This window comes from Lactuca virosa, chromosome 7 (genome assembly GCF_052849685.1).
Source record: "Lactuca virosa cultivar CGN04683 chromosome 7, Lactuca_virosa_CGN04683_v6, whole genome shotgun sequence".
NCBI lineage: Eukaryota > Viridiplantae > Streptophyta > Magnoliopsida > Asterales > Asteraceae > Lactuca > Lactuca virosa.
The window spans coordinates 48,519,424-48,535,646 of NC_136432.1; the positions used below are offsets into that span (position 1 = coordinate 48,519,424).

At 36.6% G+C, this 16,223-nt stretch overlaps 1 protein-coding gene across 1 annotated transcript; it reads left to right on the top strand.

Moving 5' to 3' along the window:
- Nucleotides 1–552: 552 nt before the first annotated feature.
- On the top strand, nt 553–3,861 carry LOC145124781 (Transducin/WD40 repeat-like superfamily protein). Its single transcript, XM_079060240.1, has 11 exons — nt 553–729; nt 1,203–1,299; nt 1,539–1,600; nt 1,781–1,837; nt 1,985–2,044; nt 2,207–2,263; nt 2,373–2,415; nt 2,763–2,840; nt 2,936–3,257; nt 3,329–3,485; nt 3,561–3,861. The coding sequence occupies exons 1-11, from the start codon at nt 592–594 to the stop codon at nt 3,648–3,650; spliced, it is 1,161 nt and encodes a 386-aa protein (XP_078916366.1). The 5' UTR covers nt 553–591; the 3' UTR covers nt 3,651–3,861.
- The last annotated feature ends 12,362 nt before the right edge of the window (nt 3,862–16,223 follow it).

The window sequence follows — 16,223 nt, forward strand, 5'->3', positions numbered from 1 at the left end:
AATAGTTATGTTTACTCGAATGATGTGTGTATATATACACACACGACTTTATAACGAGCATGATGGAGGTTGTAAACATGGAAACTTACTTGCTTAATTATGTATTCATATATCACCGATTGAGGAAAACAAGTTCATATCGATCATTGAGATGATATGTAGCTCGGACCACATAATAAGTTGAAAGTTGATTCATGTCGTTGAAACTTAAAATGTTCAAGTTGTTAATTTCTGTAACAAATTGGATTGGTTGTCGAATGACTATTATTAAAACTTCTTTGTCTTGCTTGCACCATTTTAAGATAATGAACCACTTGGGCAATCTTGGAAAATCATTAAATCATTGTATAAAATCTTGATGATAGAAGATCAAAAGAAATAAAGTTTTTGTAACAAAATTGTAAACTTGGAGACTTAATTGAGAAAAAAAAAACAAAATATCAAAATTGATATTTTATACAAGCTTACTTTTATCCGATTTGCCCTTATATTTATAAAAAAAAAAAACTAAACTAACAAAAATGAAATTGTGTAAAATATAAATACGTGATAAATGACTCCGAAAGTTCAGTTCAATAGCGAGAACCAAAAATGGCGGAATCGAGTGTGGAGACGAACGCCACGCCTACGACTAGACCACAAGCAAGACGGCTGAAAGGTCATAAAGCCATCGCCACCTGCTGTATTGCTTCCCGCGATCGTCCTGGCCTCATCGCTTCTTCATCCGAAGTACGCACCCTTTCTCACCTCTTAATTTGCCTCTTTCAGTTGTGTTATCATTTTACTGTTTGTTTATTGACACTTGCCAATAACTTAATTCCAAAAGAGAGACGAACTCTTCACTAATGAGTTCGTACCTATTTCAACTACGAAATTGATAGGAATTCTTCGCATTGCGTGCATTTGTGTTGTGTTGCTTTTGAGGTTACGAATACTAACATTTAACCTTAAATATGCTATTAATTTCCTGATATATCACGAATTCCTGTTAACTACATTAAGGTTACTCAAAGTTATTACGTATGAGTTCACAAGGCTTGGCTTCAGATTTTAAGGAAATTTTGATACAATTTTTTAAACCTAAGTACCTAACACTGGATTTTGGAGTCAATTTGATTAACATTCAACTTCAAAAACAGTATGTGAGGTCAGACGACTTATCAAAAGGTACTAACTATGAAATTATATAATGGTATATGCAGGATGGGTGTGTTTGCTGGTTTGATATGCGATGTAAAGATCTTTTGTTTACCATGGATGCTGCACAAAATCCTATTTCCTCCTTATGCTTCAAACCAGGTTAGTGTTCTTAGGTTTCAATACATTGTAGCAATTTATCTCTGTTGTTTCAAATGAATATATTGTGCTTTAGTTGTTTGTTAACATGTTTAACTTGCATACTCGATCACATGCATTAGGTTGCTATCTTCAGATTCAATAAAAAATTGGTTTAGGTGCACAAATGCAGGAGATTATATTATGCTATTTCTTTTTTCAAGAAAAGTTTTATAATCTGCTTGTATTTTTTCATATTGCAGGGAATGAGGATATCATATACATTTCCTCAGAAAATGAAGTGAAGGTTTTTGATGTACATATGGTAATTTTGATTAGATAATCATCACATTTCCTCCTTTTATTACACTTAAACTATTCATTGATTTTTCGTTGTTAGGTTTTATTTGACACCCATACTCATTTGGTTGATTTACATAAAGAAAAAACTTACTTGTTCCATGGTTATTCTTTAGAGGTGACAATGTTGAGCTTCATCTTGCAGCTTGCCTCATGGAAGCCATTGGAGAGTTTCAATTACAATAAAGAGGAGATCAACCAGGTTCAGATTTGCATTATCTGTTTTTCTTTTATCTAGAGGGTTAAATGCAAGAAAAATAGTAACACACTTTCATTTATTTCTGTATTATAGCATCCCACTTCCATTTTTTTCTACTACAACATTGAGCATCTACTTCTTTCTATGCAGATCACATGCAACTCAAAATCATCTTTTCTAGCAGCTGCAGATGATGGTGGTGATATAAAGGTTTGGTTATTTAGTTAATAGATTATTTTTTTTTCTACTTCACAACAACGATCACAATAGTCATTTTTGGTTTAATGATCTTATTTTTTAATCTTCTTTTTCTATCTGCTTTATATCTAGTAGCATTTATTCCTCGTAATACTAATTATTATTATCTTGCAGATTATTGACATTCGCCAAAAGTGCCTTTATAAGACATTAAGAGCTGCCCATGAAAGTGTATCCTTAAATTATTTGTCTTGCTTAATCATCCCCCCCCCCCCCCCCCCCCCCCACACACACACACACACACACAATTTTCTTGCTTGTCATCTTAATTTATTTTCAGATATGTAGCAGTGTGCAGTTTCTTCCTTGGAGACCTTGGGAAGGTGTGTTTTTTTATATTGCCTTTAATCTGTGAATATTACTTATTTAACAAAGAGTAAATTACCTTTTTGGTACCTGAGTTTGTTCAAAAGTCTCAGTTTTGGTCCCAAACAGTTTCCTCTTTGCAATTTTGGTGCCTATTTTCAATTGTTGCAACAATTTTGGTCCCTATAGGCACCAAAATTGCAAAAGGAAATTTCAAAACACAAATTTTGAACATTCTCATGGACCAAAATCGTTACACTTTTAAAAATAAACATTAAAATTGCAAAAGGAAACTATCTGCGGACCAAAACTGCAAATTTTTTACAAACTCAGGGACCAAAATTGTAACATGTTTCTTTTGCAGTAATCACTGGTGGGCTTGATTCAAAGCTTATAATGTGGGACTTCTCCAAAGGACGACCATTCAAAGTTATGGACTTGGGTATGATTGATTATGCCAAATTCATGTGTGCAAAAGACGTTAATGCCCTCATTAGTTTTAAATATATACATTTTTTGATTTTTCTCTTCCTTTAGGTAAGTCTGATCCAGAGAGCAGCAGTAGTGGGGCCCAGTGTTTCAACCCTGCTTTTGTCCATGCAATTGCAGTTCCTGAAGTTGATATGTTGGAAAAGCTTGACAAAATTTGTGTGGTGGCAAGAGGTGATGGTGTTGTTGATGTAATAAATATTGAATCAGAATTCACAGCTGCAAAATCTAAAGCTAGAAAAACTGGTCAAACAAAGTCAAATGGAAAATCTTCATCTCAAAATCATCCCGAAAAACAAGATCAAAATCAACGGACGAGATTGCGTTTGGATTATTCATGTGGAGGACATACTGCTGCTGTATCTTGTGTGTAAGTCATCATTTTTGACTTTTATGTTTAAATACATTAAAACTACTTATAAAAATTGTGATATTTTTTAGGGCGTTTTCTATGTTTGGGGAAAAAGGAAGGTATGTTATATCAGGGGGAAATGATAAAGCTGTGAAAGCTTGGAACTTGTCAAGATTCTCTGAAGTGGATCAAACTACCAGGGACAATACCGACATTCTACATTTAAACATAAATTTGACCAGAAAAGTAAGTCTACTGCCTACTCCATTCCCTATTTCTTCAAGGGTATTTTTGGTATTTTAACTTTTGAAATGTTGGCAGGTCAATTGGCTGTGCAGCACCCCGAGTGATTCAGATAATCTTGTTGTATGTGATACATCTAAAGTAGTGAAGGTTTATACAGTTGCATAATCAACTGTAACCTGAAATGGCTTCATTTGTTGAAGGATTTTTTTTCCAATTAGATTGGCATTTAGGTATTTTAGTGGTTTCACAATTTTGAACATCTGTAATAAGTCTTTTACAAATCTTATGTGTCTATGAACATAGTTCAGATGCTTAAGCAACTATGAACATCACCATCAAATACTTGAAAGAAATATGCATGGAATTTTATAGTGTTCTTCCACTATGTCAAAACAAAAAAAATGTACTGTTCGATAAGAATATATATATATTTTTCAATATGTTTTATCGAACTTTTGTAGAAAAAAAATGTTAAAAAAAACAAAGACTCGATTAAAAACAAAAATAGTAATTTTTGTGAATATGATGGGACGAGTATCATATAGTTATAATGAGAAATAAGTCATCCAAGAAGCATATTAAGGTTTGCTGGAAATATGATAAATATTATGAAGTCACATAAAACTCAAAAGTATTTTCGGTTCTTGATGAGGCAACTTTAAAAAGTCGTTTAGAGCATATTGAAAAATACCCTTCAAGAAAACTCAAAGGCATTATACCTAGAATAAACCGATTTAGTTTTTCAGAATATTCACAAAATAAACTAGTTCATATGCCCATGATAAAAGGCCAATTTAGAGACATCTAAAGGACATGCTTAGCAAGGGAAAGACTGGAAACAATGAGCTTATTGAAGAGAAGAATTACAGAGCAATTCTCCTTGGGCTGAAAACCCTACAACTTCCATGAATTTGGAGCATATATTATATTCTGCCAAAGGAGAATTGCCCAGCCATTCTATATCTCTCCCACTGCAATGAACATTCATTCTACTTACATTCTACTTACCACCTTCAGAATTTGGTACATGAAATCATGTCGAGATCGATGATATGCTCGATAAAAGATATTCCTTCTCACCATGTGAAGTTCATGAAGGCCATGAGTTTCTCATTTTTACATTTCTTGACAGGATAAAGATATCAGTTGCATTCAACCCTTAAGTTACTTGATTTACATTTTATGGTACTTTAGTAATGTTAGCGGTGTCATATATTATCACATTTGCAGAATAACTTTAACCGGTGATTCGCATGTTGATTGAATATTTGTAACTTCATATATAGTTATGGACTTACGGTGCTTCAACAATTTGATTACCGCTACTCGAGTTCAATATTTCATCTTGTGATCACAATCCAGACAAGTTTTCTTAAAAGCAAATTCCACAAAAGTCACTAAGTTTATATAGAAATTCGATTTTGACAATGTATTATTTTTGTCTCAAATTGAACACTCTGTTTATCAGTTTCTTACAATTCTACTAACATGTCATGCTGACGTGTCAATTTTGATGACGTGACATGTTGGCATTGCATGATGGCACGACACTTTTGGTGATATCACATTCTGGTTGTCAAAATTTAAAAAAATAAAAATAATGTATTGTGACGTTTGTGATAATTTTCCAAAATGGAGTGATTTTTGTGCAACATGGTATTATTATATATTTTCCGGTTACAAATAACGAAAATTTGCAACTGGTGAATATGATCTTGATAATCTTATCTTTCTCTAATTTAACTATATAGATAAATACGTATGGAGTGCTACTAATTACAGGAAGCATCACATCACACACACACACACACACACATATATATATATATATATATATATATATATATATATATATATATATATATATATATGTGTGTGTGTGTGTGTGTGTGTGTGTGTGTGTGTGGGGTGGGGTTGGGGGGGGGGGGAGGGTTAATTTATTACAAGAACTTAAAGATCTGCGAGAATTTTAATCTGCTCATCATTTTTCCAAACCAAGACCATCATTGGACTCCTAGAGCAGCGTCTTACAGAGATCCATGCTAAAAAAGGTTTGATGAACCCTTCTTATTTTATTGTATTTTTTTTATTTTTTTTTGAACTGTGCATATATGCACATTTGAATGTTAATATATGTGAATGTATGCACATTTAGTGTTTTTTTTTTCAAAATTTTCAAAACCAACACAACAATGAGTCTCTAATACTAGCTTTGAAGAGAATCTCAACTTGAAAACGTCAAAAAAAAAAAAACACAAAAATCATAAATGTGCATGCATGCACATTCAGATGTTAAGTTCGTCAAATCTTTTTTGGGATCATAGATCTCTCTTAGACGCAACTCCAGGAGTCCAATGGCAGTTTTGGTTTTGAAAAATATGGTTCTCCCAATTAGTTTCCAGGTCCACATTTAATTAGTTAAATAGTTCATGTCCCCCACTTTGTCTAAGATGATCACCCTAAAAAGTGTGTAACGTCCCATTTTCATGAATAAAAATTTCATTTTTAGTTAAGGTAAAACACCATTTTCATAAACCTAAGTTAAGAAAACTCATTTGATCTAAATACAACTGTTTAAAAACAAGAGTAATATAATAAATGCATAATCTCCAATGCTGCTGATGAGTGTGTAAAATCACGCATTCGCCTTCCCACGATCACCACTGGTACCTGGAAAACATTTAATCCATAACTGTAAACCAAAGCTTACTGAGTCCCACCAAAATACCACAAACCACAATACACATACAATACATGCACACATACGAGCCTTTAGTCTGCCTGGACCGCCTCGCGAGGACTACAATACATCTGGGCCTCCAGTCACCGACTGGTCCCCTTCCCGTGCCTACAACATACAACTGATCTGCACCTGGCCTACAATACACTGCTGGCCCGCCTGAGTATCTTGGCCTACCGTACAATCCAGGACCGCTTCATCCCACCACCCACTATGTCGATATATAAATCAAACAAGCAAACAAACAAGAACATAGATACATGCAACTATCTACACTAGTCTACCTGTCTTGTAACATCCCAAAAATACAATCCAAAAATTTCATTTTTAATTTACTAAAAACAATATTCCAAAACATCATCCATACAAATCAAATGAAAATAAGTGTATCAAACATTATATCAATCAAAGTATATCTTAAAACCGGAAGTCATGTGGTGTGTACGATGCAGTCATCCCGAGCTCTTCCCCTTGGAACCGGAAGTACCTGAAACATAAACTGAAAACCGTAAGCACAAAGCTTAGTGAGTTCCCCAAGATACCGCATACCACACATACATAGCATATAATGAGCCCCGCCCAAAGAGTATAACGGGTCCCGCCCTAACTCGCATAACGAGCCCCACCCAAATTAGTATAACAGGCCTGCCCTAACTCACATAACGGCCCCCACCCAAATAAGTATAATGGGCCCCGCCCTAACTCGCATAACGGGCCCCGCCCACATATAATTCATATCACATAACAAATAATAACATACAGGATAATCATCGGGCCCCGCCCAGGAAGCATACAAGCACATACACATACTAGTGTCACACAGACAATGAGTATTCCAACATATCAGATCATGGGTCGGTATTGGTGCCTTCGACCCGCTATACATAGTGATGATACTCACCTCATACTACTGAATCTCACTGAAAATCCCTAGCTGCTGTCCTGACGAATCCCTGAGCTAACAATAAAAAATAACACCCAATTAACACTCAGGTTCCAATCTATATCCAATAATCCATACTAGGGGTAAAATGACCATTTTACCGCTGACCTAGTTTGAACCAAGACTGAGGCCCAAGAAAAAGGCCCAAAACCAAATGATCCTCCAAGGCCCACTTATGACCCAATTTTCCAAATTGGGCCCAAACCCTATATGGACCTTACCCTAAGGCCCATTAATTTTATCTAGTCCAAACTCTTAGCCCAAGGCTTGATTTCAGATGGTCCACTAAGGTCCAAAGGAATGAACCAACCGAAGCCTAAAAACTGTGAAGCCCAACAGACTGAGTACGCGGTGCGTACTTAGCTGTACACTAAGCGTACTCGCTGCTTGGCTTCTACACTGCGCGTACAGACTTGTACGCCCAACGTACTCCTCCATTAAGCCAACTCTTCCATTAAGCTCTTAATGCTTAAGTCCAAAGGTCCAAACCACATATCTGAGTTCCAAAAAGTTTCTAGAACCATAAAGTCATTGTCTTGGTGACTTTACATGCCCCAAAGGTCCCAACTTCGAAATTTAGCATTCTACTTCCATAAAATGAACTCAAACTCATGCATGGGCGATTCTAAGCCCTAAAGGTGTCAACTTTACGAATCTAGGACCATAGAAACACCAAGAGTGGCAACTCTAAGCTCCTGGAGTGGTATCAAACCACGAGATCTCAACCATGGGACCAAGAAGGGTCCAAAACTTAAACAAGGAAGATCTAAGCTTCTAAAGAACAAGATCAAAGATTTAAACCTTAAACAAGCTAGAAATGGAGCAGATAATCCAAATCTACAACCTCTTCCTTGATCCACCACCTTGCACTAATCTTCTCCTTCTTGAAAATGGATTAAAATACACCAAAATGGACACTATAAGCTCAAAACGCAAGAGAGAGGCTTAGGGTTTTGAGTATAGGGCAATGAGGACAGAGGAGGCTGAGAAATGAGGGTTCCATGGTCCATAATGATGTTTATATAGTGTCCAACCCCGAGAATTAGGGTTTCTAAATGACCCATGTACCCCCGACATACATACACGTATGCCCAACGTACGTGTCCGAGGTCTCGATCTCGCCTCGCATGAGTACGCTAAGCATACCATGTGGTACGCCCCGCGTATTCGCTTTACAGCTTGTACGGCAAGCGTACCACGTGGCACGCCTCGCGTACAACACAAGGACTAAAATGGACTAATTAAATAATACAAGGGCAAAAGAGAAACTTACCAGGATTCAAGTGTTACAATTATCCCCCACTTGAATCAGACTTCATCCTCGAAATCTGCTACCTTGAATAACTCCGAATAGTGCTCTCTCATTTCATCCTCGGGCTCCCAAGTCCACTTCGACCCCTTGTGGTGCTGTCACATCACCTTCACTAGCTTGACAACCTTGTTCCTCAAGGTCTTCGTCTGCCGATCCAAGATCGCCACCGGTGTCTCAATATAGTTCACGCGGTCATCCACCTGAATATCCTCCAATGGTATCACTGTGGAATCATCCACTAAACACTTCCGCAGCCGAGAGACATGAAACGTGCTATGAATCCGACTCAACTGGGCTGGAAGATCTAAACGATAAGCAACCCGACCCACCCGAGCCAAAACCCTGAAGGGACCAATATACCTGGGGCCCAGCTTGCCCCGCTTCCGGAACCGGATGACACCTTTCCAAGGTGACACTTTCTGGAGAACCATATCTCCCACCTAGAACTCTATGTCTGACCGGCGCCTGTCGGCATAACTCTTCTGCCGACTCTGAGCTGTCTGGAGCCTGCACCGAACCTGCTGAATCAACTCAGTGGTCTTGAGTACCACCTCAGTACTCCCCATAACTCGTTGACCTCCCTCGCCCCAACAAATCGGGGTCCTGCATTTCCTCTCGTAGAGCATCTCAAAAGGAGGTCAATCGATGCTAGCGTGATAATTATTGTTATACGAAAATCACGCTAACGGAAGATATGTATCCCAACTCCAACCAAAATCCAACACGCACACACGCAACATATCCTCAAGGGTCTGGATAGTCCGCTCACTCTGACCATCAGACTGCGGATAAAAACTATACTGAAATGAAGACGAGTGCCCAAATCGTCGTGGAATCTCTTCTAGAACCTGGAAGTGAACCGAACATCCCTGTCCGAAACCACTGATACCAACACCCCATGATGTGCCACCACCTCCCTGATATAAATCACGACCAACTTCTTTGCAAAAATACTCTCTTGAATCGGAATGAAATGCGCGCTCTTGGTCAAACGATCCACGATGACCCAAATCGAATCCACTTCGCGCGCAGTCCTGGGAAGCTTCGTGAAGAAATCCATAGTGATGTCTTCCCATTTCCATACGGGAATCTCGAACGACTGCATTTTGCCGTGAGGATGCTGATGTTCGGCCTTGACCTTCCTGCAGGTCAAGCACCGCTGCACTGCCTGCACATACCATGTCACAACCCGCTTTATGCAGGACCACTAATATGTGGATATATAGGCTCCCACGTTCTATAAAAATGACAGACAACTATCTATTTATCAATACATTTATCAATACGTGGGTTCATTAATGTGGTTGATGATTATTATTCATTATTATATTTTTTTGCCACAGTATATTGCCTTAATTTATTTTTCAACGTTCCTTGTTGGTGTTGTTTTCCTCCTCGTCATGTAATTGCTCTTTTAAAACCCAAAGGAATTTAACTGGAGATACACTTTCGTGATGAAGAACTAAGAATTGAAGGGTTATTAAAGCATCCATACATCATAGTTTAATTAAATGATCGAATAAGATAGAACGGGGAGACTTCCGTTGATAACAGATAGGTCGTGGGTTCTATCCATGGCACCCCAAGATTTCCAGCCGTTGAGTGAGTCAAAGTATGCCACCTCATTGACTAATTAACTGTTAAATAATAATAATATTTAAAAAAAATTTGTTTCTTTGAACTTTTATAGAATTCAATATATTGTAGAAAAAAAAACTAAAGTTATTTGAAAAATGAAACAATAATGTGACAATTGGTTAAATTTTATAGTACATGCCCAAAGATGAAAAAACCAAAGACTTAATTTAAAAATAAAAACGGTAACTTTTGTGAATATGATTGGACAAAGTGTCGTATAGTTATAATGAGAAGTAAGTTGTCCAAGAAGCATAATAAGGTTTGTTGTAAATTTGATAAATATCATAAAGTTACCTAAAATTCAAAGTATTTTCGGTTCTCCATGAGGCAACTTTAACAGTCCGTTAAAAGTCAAAGAGTATATAGGGACCATCCAATCTAAACTTGCAGATGTGATGAATCGAAAGCTCAAAGGCATCATACCTAGAATAAACCAATTTAGTTTTTCAGTATATTCACAAAATAAACTAGTATGCCCATGATAAAAGGCCCATTAGAGACATCACAAGAACATAATTAGCAAGGGAAAGACTGGGAACAATGAGCTTATGGAAGAGAAGAATTACAGAGCAATTCTCCTTGGGCTGAAAACCCTATAACTTCCATGAATTTGGAGCATATATTATATTCTGCCAAAGGAGAATTGCCCTGCCATTCTATATCTCTCCCGCTGCAATGCATCTGTCAGAAACATTCATTCTTAATACCACCTTCAAAATTTGGTACATGAAATCATCGAGAAAAGATATCCCTTCTTACCACGTAAGTTCATGAAGGACATGTGTGATTGAATTTCTCAAAGCTAAGTCACTTGATATGTGTTATATGGTACTTTAGTAATGTTAACGGTGTCATTATATATACACATTTGCAGAATAACAGTAACTGGTAATTTGTATCCTGATTGAATATCTGTAACTTCATTTTATAGTTACGGACTTATGGTGCTTCGACAATTTGATTACAGCTACTCGAGTTCAATATTTCATCTTGTCACATTCCAAACATGGATTTTTTTACGAAACATGAATGCTCAATTATATGTCAACTGATGCTACAAAATCTGGAGTAAGAGATGATCTAAACTAGACTCCAAGCGACAAGAAGAAGAATTACCAACTTTTTGGCAATCTGATTTATCAGCTAAGGCCAGAATTTGCATAAGAAGTGACTCTTTTGGTCTCACAATCCTCGTGAAAACTATGGATATAAGCACTCAAAAACTTTAAATATTTGAATTGTTGTAAATTAAGTTGGTAGCGTATAAGTCTAGGTGTCATCTCGGTTACGAATCTAGAAGAGAAAACCACGTGGTACCTAACTACGTTCAACCAGGTACAAACATGGTTTTGAATAAAACCGGACCGGACCGACTGATTGAACAAAGAACCGTTCAGATTACTGGTTTATTATTTATTTATTTATTTTTAATCTCAAAAACCGCTTGTAAGCAAACGAGTGAGAACCAGCTAGTTTTAAAAAAAAAGGTTCAACGGGATCGATTGGACCTTTGAAAAAACTATATATATATATATATATATATACACACACACACACACACTAATTTATAACTCGTGAGAACCACGATTATAAAATTAATTAAAATTTCGTATTTAAAAATAAAAATTATTAATCAATTATTTTAAACAAATTATTACTTAAGAGATATTTTTTAGTTATATAAAATTATAATCGTTGATTTAAATAATTACGTAAAGTTATATCACCTTATAATATGCATTAATTTAATTTTATTTTTTAATCTATTGTTATTAATTTAATATAATTAGAGTAAGAAAATTTAAAATTTGAAATTTAAAATTGAGAATCAATTATTAATTTAATGTAATTAGAGTGAAATTTAAAACTCGAAATTTGAAATTGATAATTAATAGGTTGACAAATGACATGATAGTTAACATATAATATTAATGAGTAGTTGTAATATTATGATACTTGTCAATAAGAGAATAAAACTATTCTTTTATTAGAATATGAATATATATATATATATATATATATATATATATATATATATATATATATATATATATATATATATATATATATTAACACCCGGTTTCGGATTTGCTTTATTAATTGGGGCTGCGACCCAATCATCAACTGTCATGGGGATTAGAGCTTTGGAAAAGGAATGATTTAGTCATTCTGGAGGTAGTTGCCATGGTTTAAGTGATCCAAGTGTGCGATTGTGTCTTCGGAGGCCAATGATATAATTGTAATTTGAGATTTCGACCTTTTATGGACTTTGGGTTCTTGTTCAGGAAGTTTTTAGGCAAGGGTGAGTTGTTAGAAGCGTAGGGCTTCTCGTCACCTTTCCATGGAAATAAAGTTCGTCGGAAACGGAATTAAAATGAGGGAGTTATGGTATTTTGCCAGTTTTGGCAAAACTAGCCGCTAATGGAAATACTTGGCAAATCAATCCCATGCATGTAAGGATGCATGCACATGTTCAGCTGGGTACGCCCAACGTAAGCTGGGGTACGCCTAGCATATGAATGTGAATGATCGCGGGTGATTACTGAGTACGCCGGGCGTACAAAGGGGTACGCGGGGCGTACTCCCTTCAGATCAAAACCCTAATATCTCGACTTGTGGCCTATATAAGCAACATATTATCCTTCCTTGGGTCATTTCAGGTCAGCCTCCATCCCTTTTAGCGTCATATATACCATAGAGCGCCTTGATTGAGCTTTTGGAGCTTGGAGAAGAGGGTTCATGGTGATTTGTGTAAGAGAAGAAGAAAGTTGATGGCTCATTTCCTGGAGGGAGCTTGTAGATCCAGAAAGTTCTCATCTTTTGAAATCCATTGGAGCTAAAAAGCTTTGATCTTGGCTATTCATTTCATAGATCTACTTTGGGTTGGGTTTTGGTCATTTTAGTCCCTTTTTCTTGGTCTTGGTGAGCTCGGGTCGTTTTAGGGGCTCAATCTTGTAGATTTGGACATTCTAAGGTTCCCTCTCTCATAAAGGTGCAAGCTTTGTGGAGAGTGTGAGTTCAATCATGAATTAAGACCATCCATTAAGCTCTTTTGAGCTCTAGAGTCCCATTAAGCCATGCATGTTAGTAAAGTTTCCAACTTTACTTGAAAAGTCACCTTAAGGAGTCAGACTGGAGAGTTGGAGCAAGGGCTGAAGGGATTAAGTGCTTATTGGAGAAGTTTGGATTACAGGGGAGTATGCATCGCCTACGAGCCCCAACAGGTGTACGCTTAGCGCACCAGATGAGTACACATGGCGTAGTCGACCAAGTTGGGCCTCTCTTGGATTGTGGACTTTTTGGGCTTTGGACCTTGGACAAGGAGTTGACTAGGGTTGACCATTCAATATTTCAGGACTTTTTAGACATTGGGCCTTCTTGGGTTAGGTCCATAATGGATTTGGGTCTTATTGGGCCTTGTGGGCCATTTCGGGTTCGGGTTTTCTTATGGGCTTTTAAGTGCATGGATTTTGTTGGACCAGCTAAGGATGTATGTTTGGATTAGGAATAAGTTATTGAGCTTAGGGGTAAGGCCCATGCAAGGGTTTGGGACCAATTTGGAAAATTGGGCCACTAGTGGGCTTATATGGATTTAAGAGTTTTGGACTTGTTTGGTTTTGGGCTTGGGCCTTAGTTATGAATCTTGTTGGGCCAGGGGTAAAATGGTTATTTTACCCCAAGTATGGAGTATGGATCATGGTTTAGAACCCAATTGCTAATTGGGTGATATTGTGGTACTGATAGCTTGAAGAGTTGCCTGGAAAACAGTTAAGGATTTCTTGCAGTGGACTTCAGCAATGCGAGGTGAGTTACCTTCCTGTATGAGTGGGTCGAAGGCACTAATGCCGACCCACTAGTAGTTGTTTATAGTAGAGATGATTGTCTTTGTGATAATTTTATGGTAGGCCATTATCTGTTATGATTTACGTGTTTATGCTATGTTATTATGTGGTAGTGGTAGGGGTGAAATAGTCCCCGTAACCGTTTGAATACACCGGAGGGTAGGTCGGGCACTCAGATATGCCTGACTGTATGTTTATGCTATGTTATTATGTGGTAGTGGTAGGGGTGAAATAGTCCCCGTAACCGGTTGGAATACACCGGAGGGTAGGTCGGGCACCCAGATATGCCTGACAGTATGTTTATGCTATGTTATTATGTGGTAGTGGTAGGGGTGAACTAGTCCCCGTAACTGGTTGAAATAAACCGAAGGGTAAGTCCGGCACCAAGATATGCCTGGCAGGGTAGGTCGAGCACCCAGATATGCTTGACAGGGTAGGTCGGGCACCCAGATATGCCTGACAGGGTAGGCCGGGCACCCAAATATGCCTGACAGTATGTGATTATGTGGTATGATGGGGGGACTCACTAAGCTTCGTGCTTACGGTTTTCAGTTTGGGTTTCATGTACTTCTTCTTAAAAAGGAAAGGAGTCGGCATGATCGCAACGCATCACACTATGTTTCCGCACATGAGATTTTTCGGATTATACTATGATGATATTACTTTTCTGTGATATTTTTTGGTTATTTGAAATACTGGTTTTTGATTATGAAATGAGTTGACACTATTAATGATGTTTTATACTAATGGTTTCTTTATTACTTATTTAAAAATGAAATTTTTGGCCTTGAATTTTGGGATGTTATATATATATATATATATATATATATATATATATATATATATATATATATATATATATATATATATATATATATATATTAAAATTTTAAACGCAACTTCGGAACAAAATTTAGAATAAAAAGACACCTAATCAAATTTTAACTTATTAGCTATGTCATAGCCGAACTTTTCTCTCATCTTATAATTTATAAGGCATCATTTCTCTCACCTAATTCATTTATAATTTAGTTGCCTGATGTGGGACTAAGTATAAGTGGTAAATATATGTTCCTGAATCAAATATGCTTTAGGACTCTTCACTCAATTATGACCGACTCAGGGGCCGTCTAAGTGAGAGCAACCCCGTCGGGGCCTCCCCACTTAAAAAAGGAAGGGAATCTTGAGTAAATTTTCAAACATACCCTTCGTTCTTTTAACTAATATACATTCTTTTGTCCAACACATTCCTTAATTTTAATAAGATAGATCCTAATTTATTGGGTATATATTTTACATTAAATACATAAAATTTAAGGGGGGTTAGAGAACACACCTTATGATATACTAGCCTCTCCCTTGTGTCTCCACCTACACTTTTGGGAGTGAGATTTACACTTGATTTTATGGATTGATACATATCTATTGTGGGACGAGTTCATGTTAATTTGTATCAACCTAGGTACCGGTGACCAACATAGCCGTGACCAACGATGATGTTGGCTCTTCAAAACATGAGTTATTGTTACGATTCTACATCAGCCAAAAGTATATTACATTGATGACTTATAAGTTTAGGTGTCCCCTCGTCCTACAAGCTAGCTTTTGGAAGCGAGTTCTACACTTAAGTTTATGGCTTGATATAAGCCTAATATTGGATGAGTTTTGTATTATCATGCGGTAGAGAACATATATTTTTAAAAACAACTTGACCCAAATATTGAATGTCAATTGGGTTTAATAATGTTTAGGTTCCCAAAAAATATGAAGTGAACCAAGAACATCAAACTAAAATGGAAACAAATTGGATCGAATAATATAAATTTGCCAAAATTACAAAAAATAGAACACACTAAACATAATAATCAACAGACATGACACAAGGACTTAAGGTGTTTCCTGTATCAATATATTAGTCTGCAAAAGCAGATCACGATGAATTTTATTCAACCTAGAACTTAAAGGAGCAATTATAAACATGTTAATCCGAAAGCATATTGCTATGGAGAATAACACTCAAAATCACCTTATATGCTTTACATATTATATATTCTTAAGCGATGTGTAAGATCCCTTTAATTCCACACATATTAAATAAGGAAACTTTGGTAACTTTTCATTAGTTTGTTAGCTAGTCGACAACACATTTGTGTCCAAGGTAGTGTAGGAAAGGAAACAGCCAATTTAGAGACCATAGAGTCGATGGTTAAATCTACATGGCTATGTATTAGTAGCTAGGAAAGCAACACACAAAGTTTTATAA

Coding starts and splice junctions, on each gene's coding strand:
- LOC145124781 (XM_079060240.1), top strand. CDS start 592: ATGGCGGAATCGAGTGTGGAGACGAACGCCACGCCTACGACTAGACCA. Junction 2,264..2,372: donor TAAGAGCTGCCCATGAAAGT/GTATCCTTAAAT, acceptor ATTTATTTTCAG/ATATGTAGCAGTGTGCAGTT. Junction 3,486..3,560: donor ACATAAATTTGACCAGAAAA/GTAAGTCTACTG, acceptor AAATGTTGGCAG/GTCAATTGGCTGTGCAGCAC.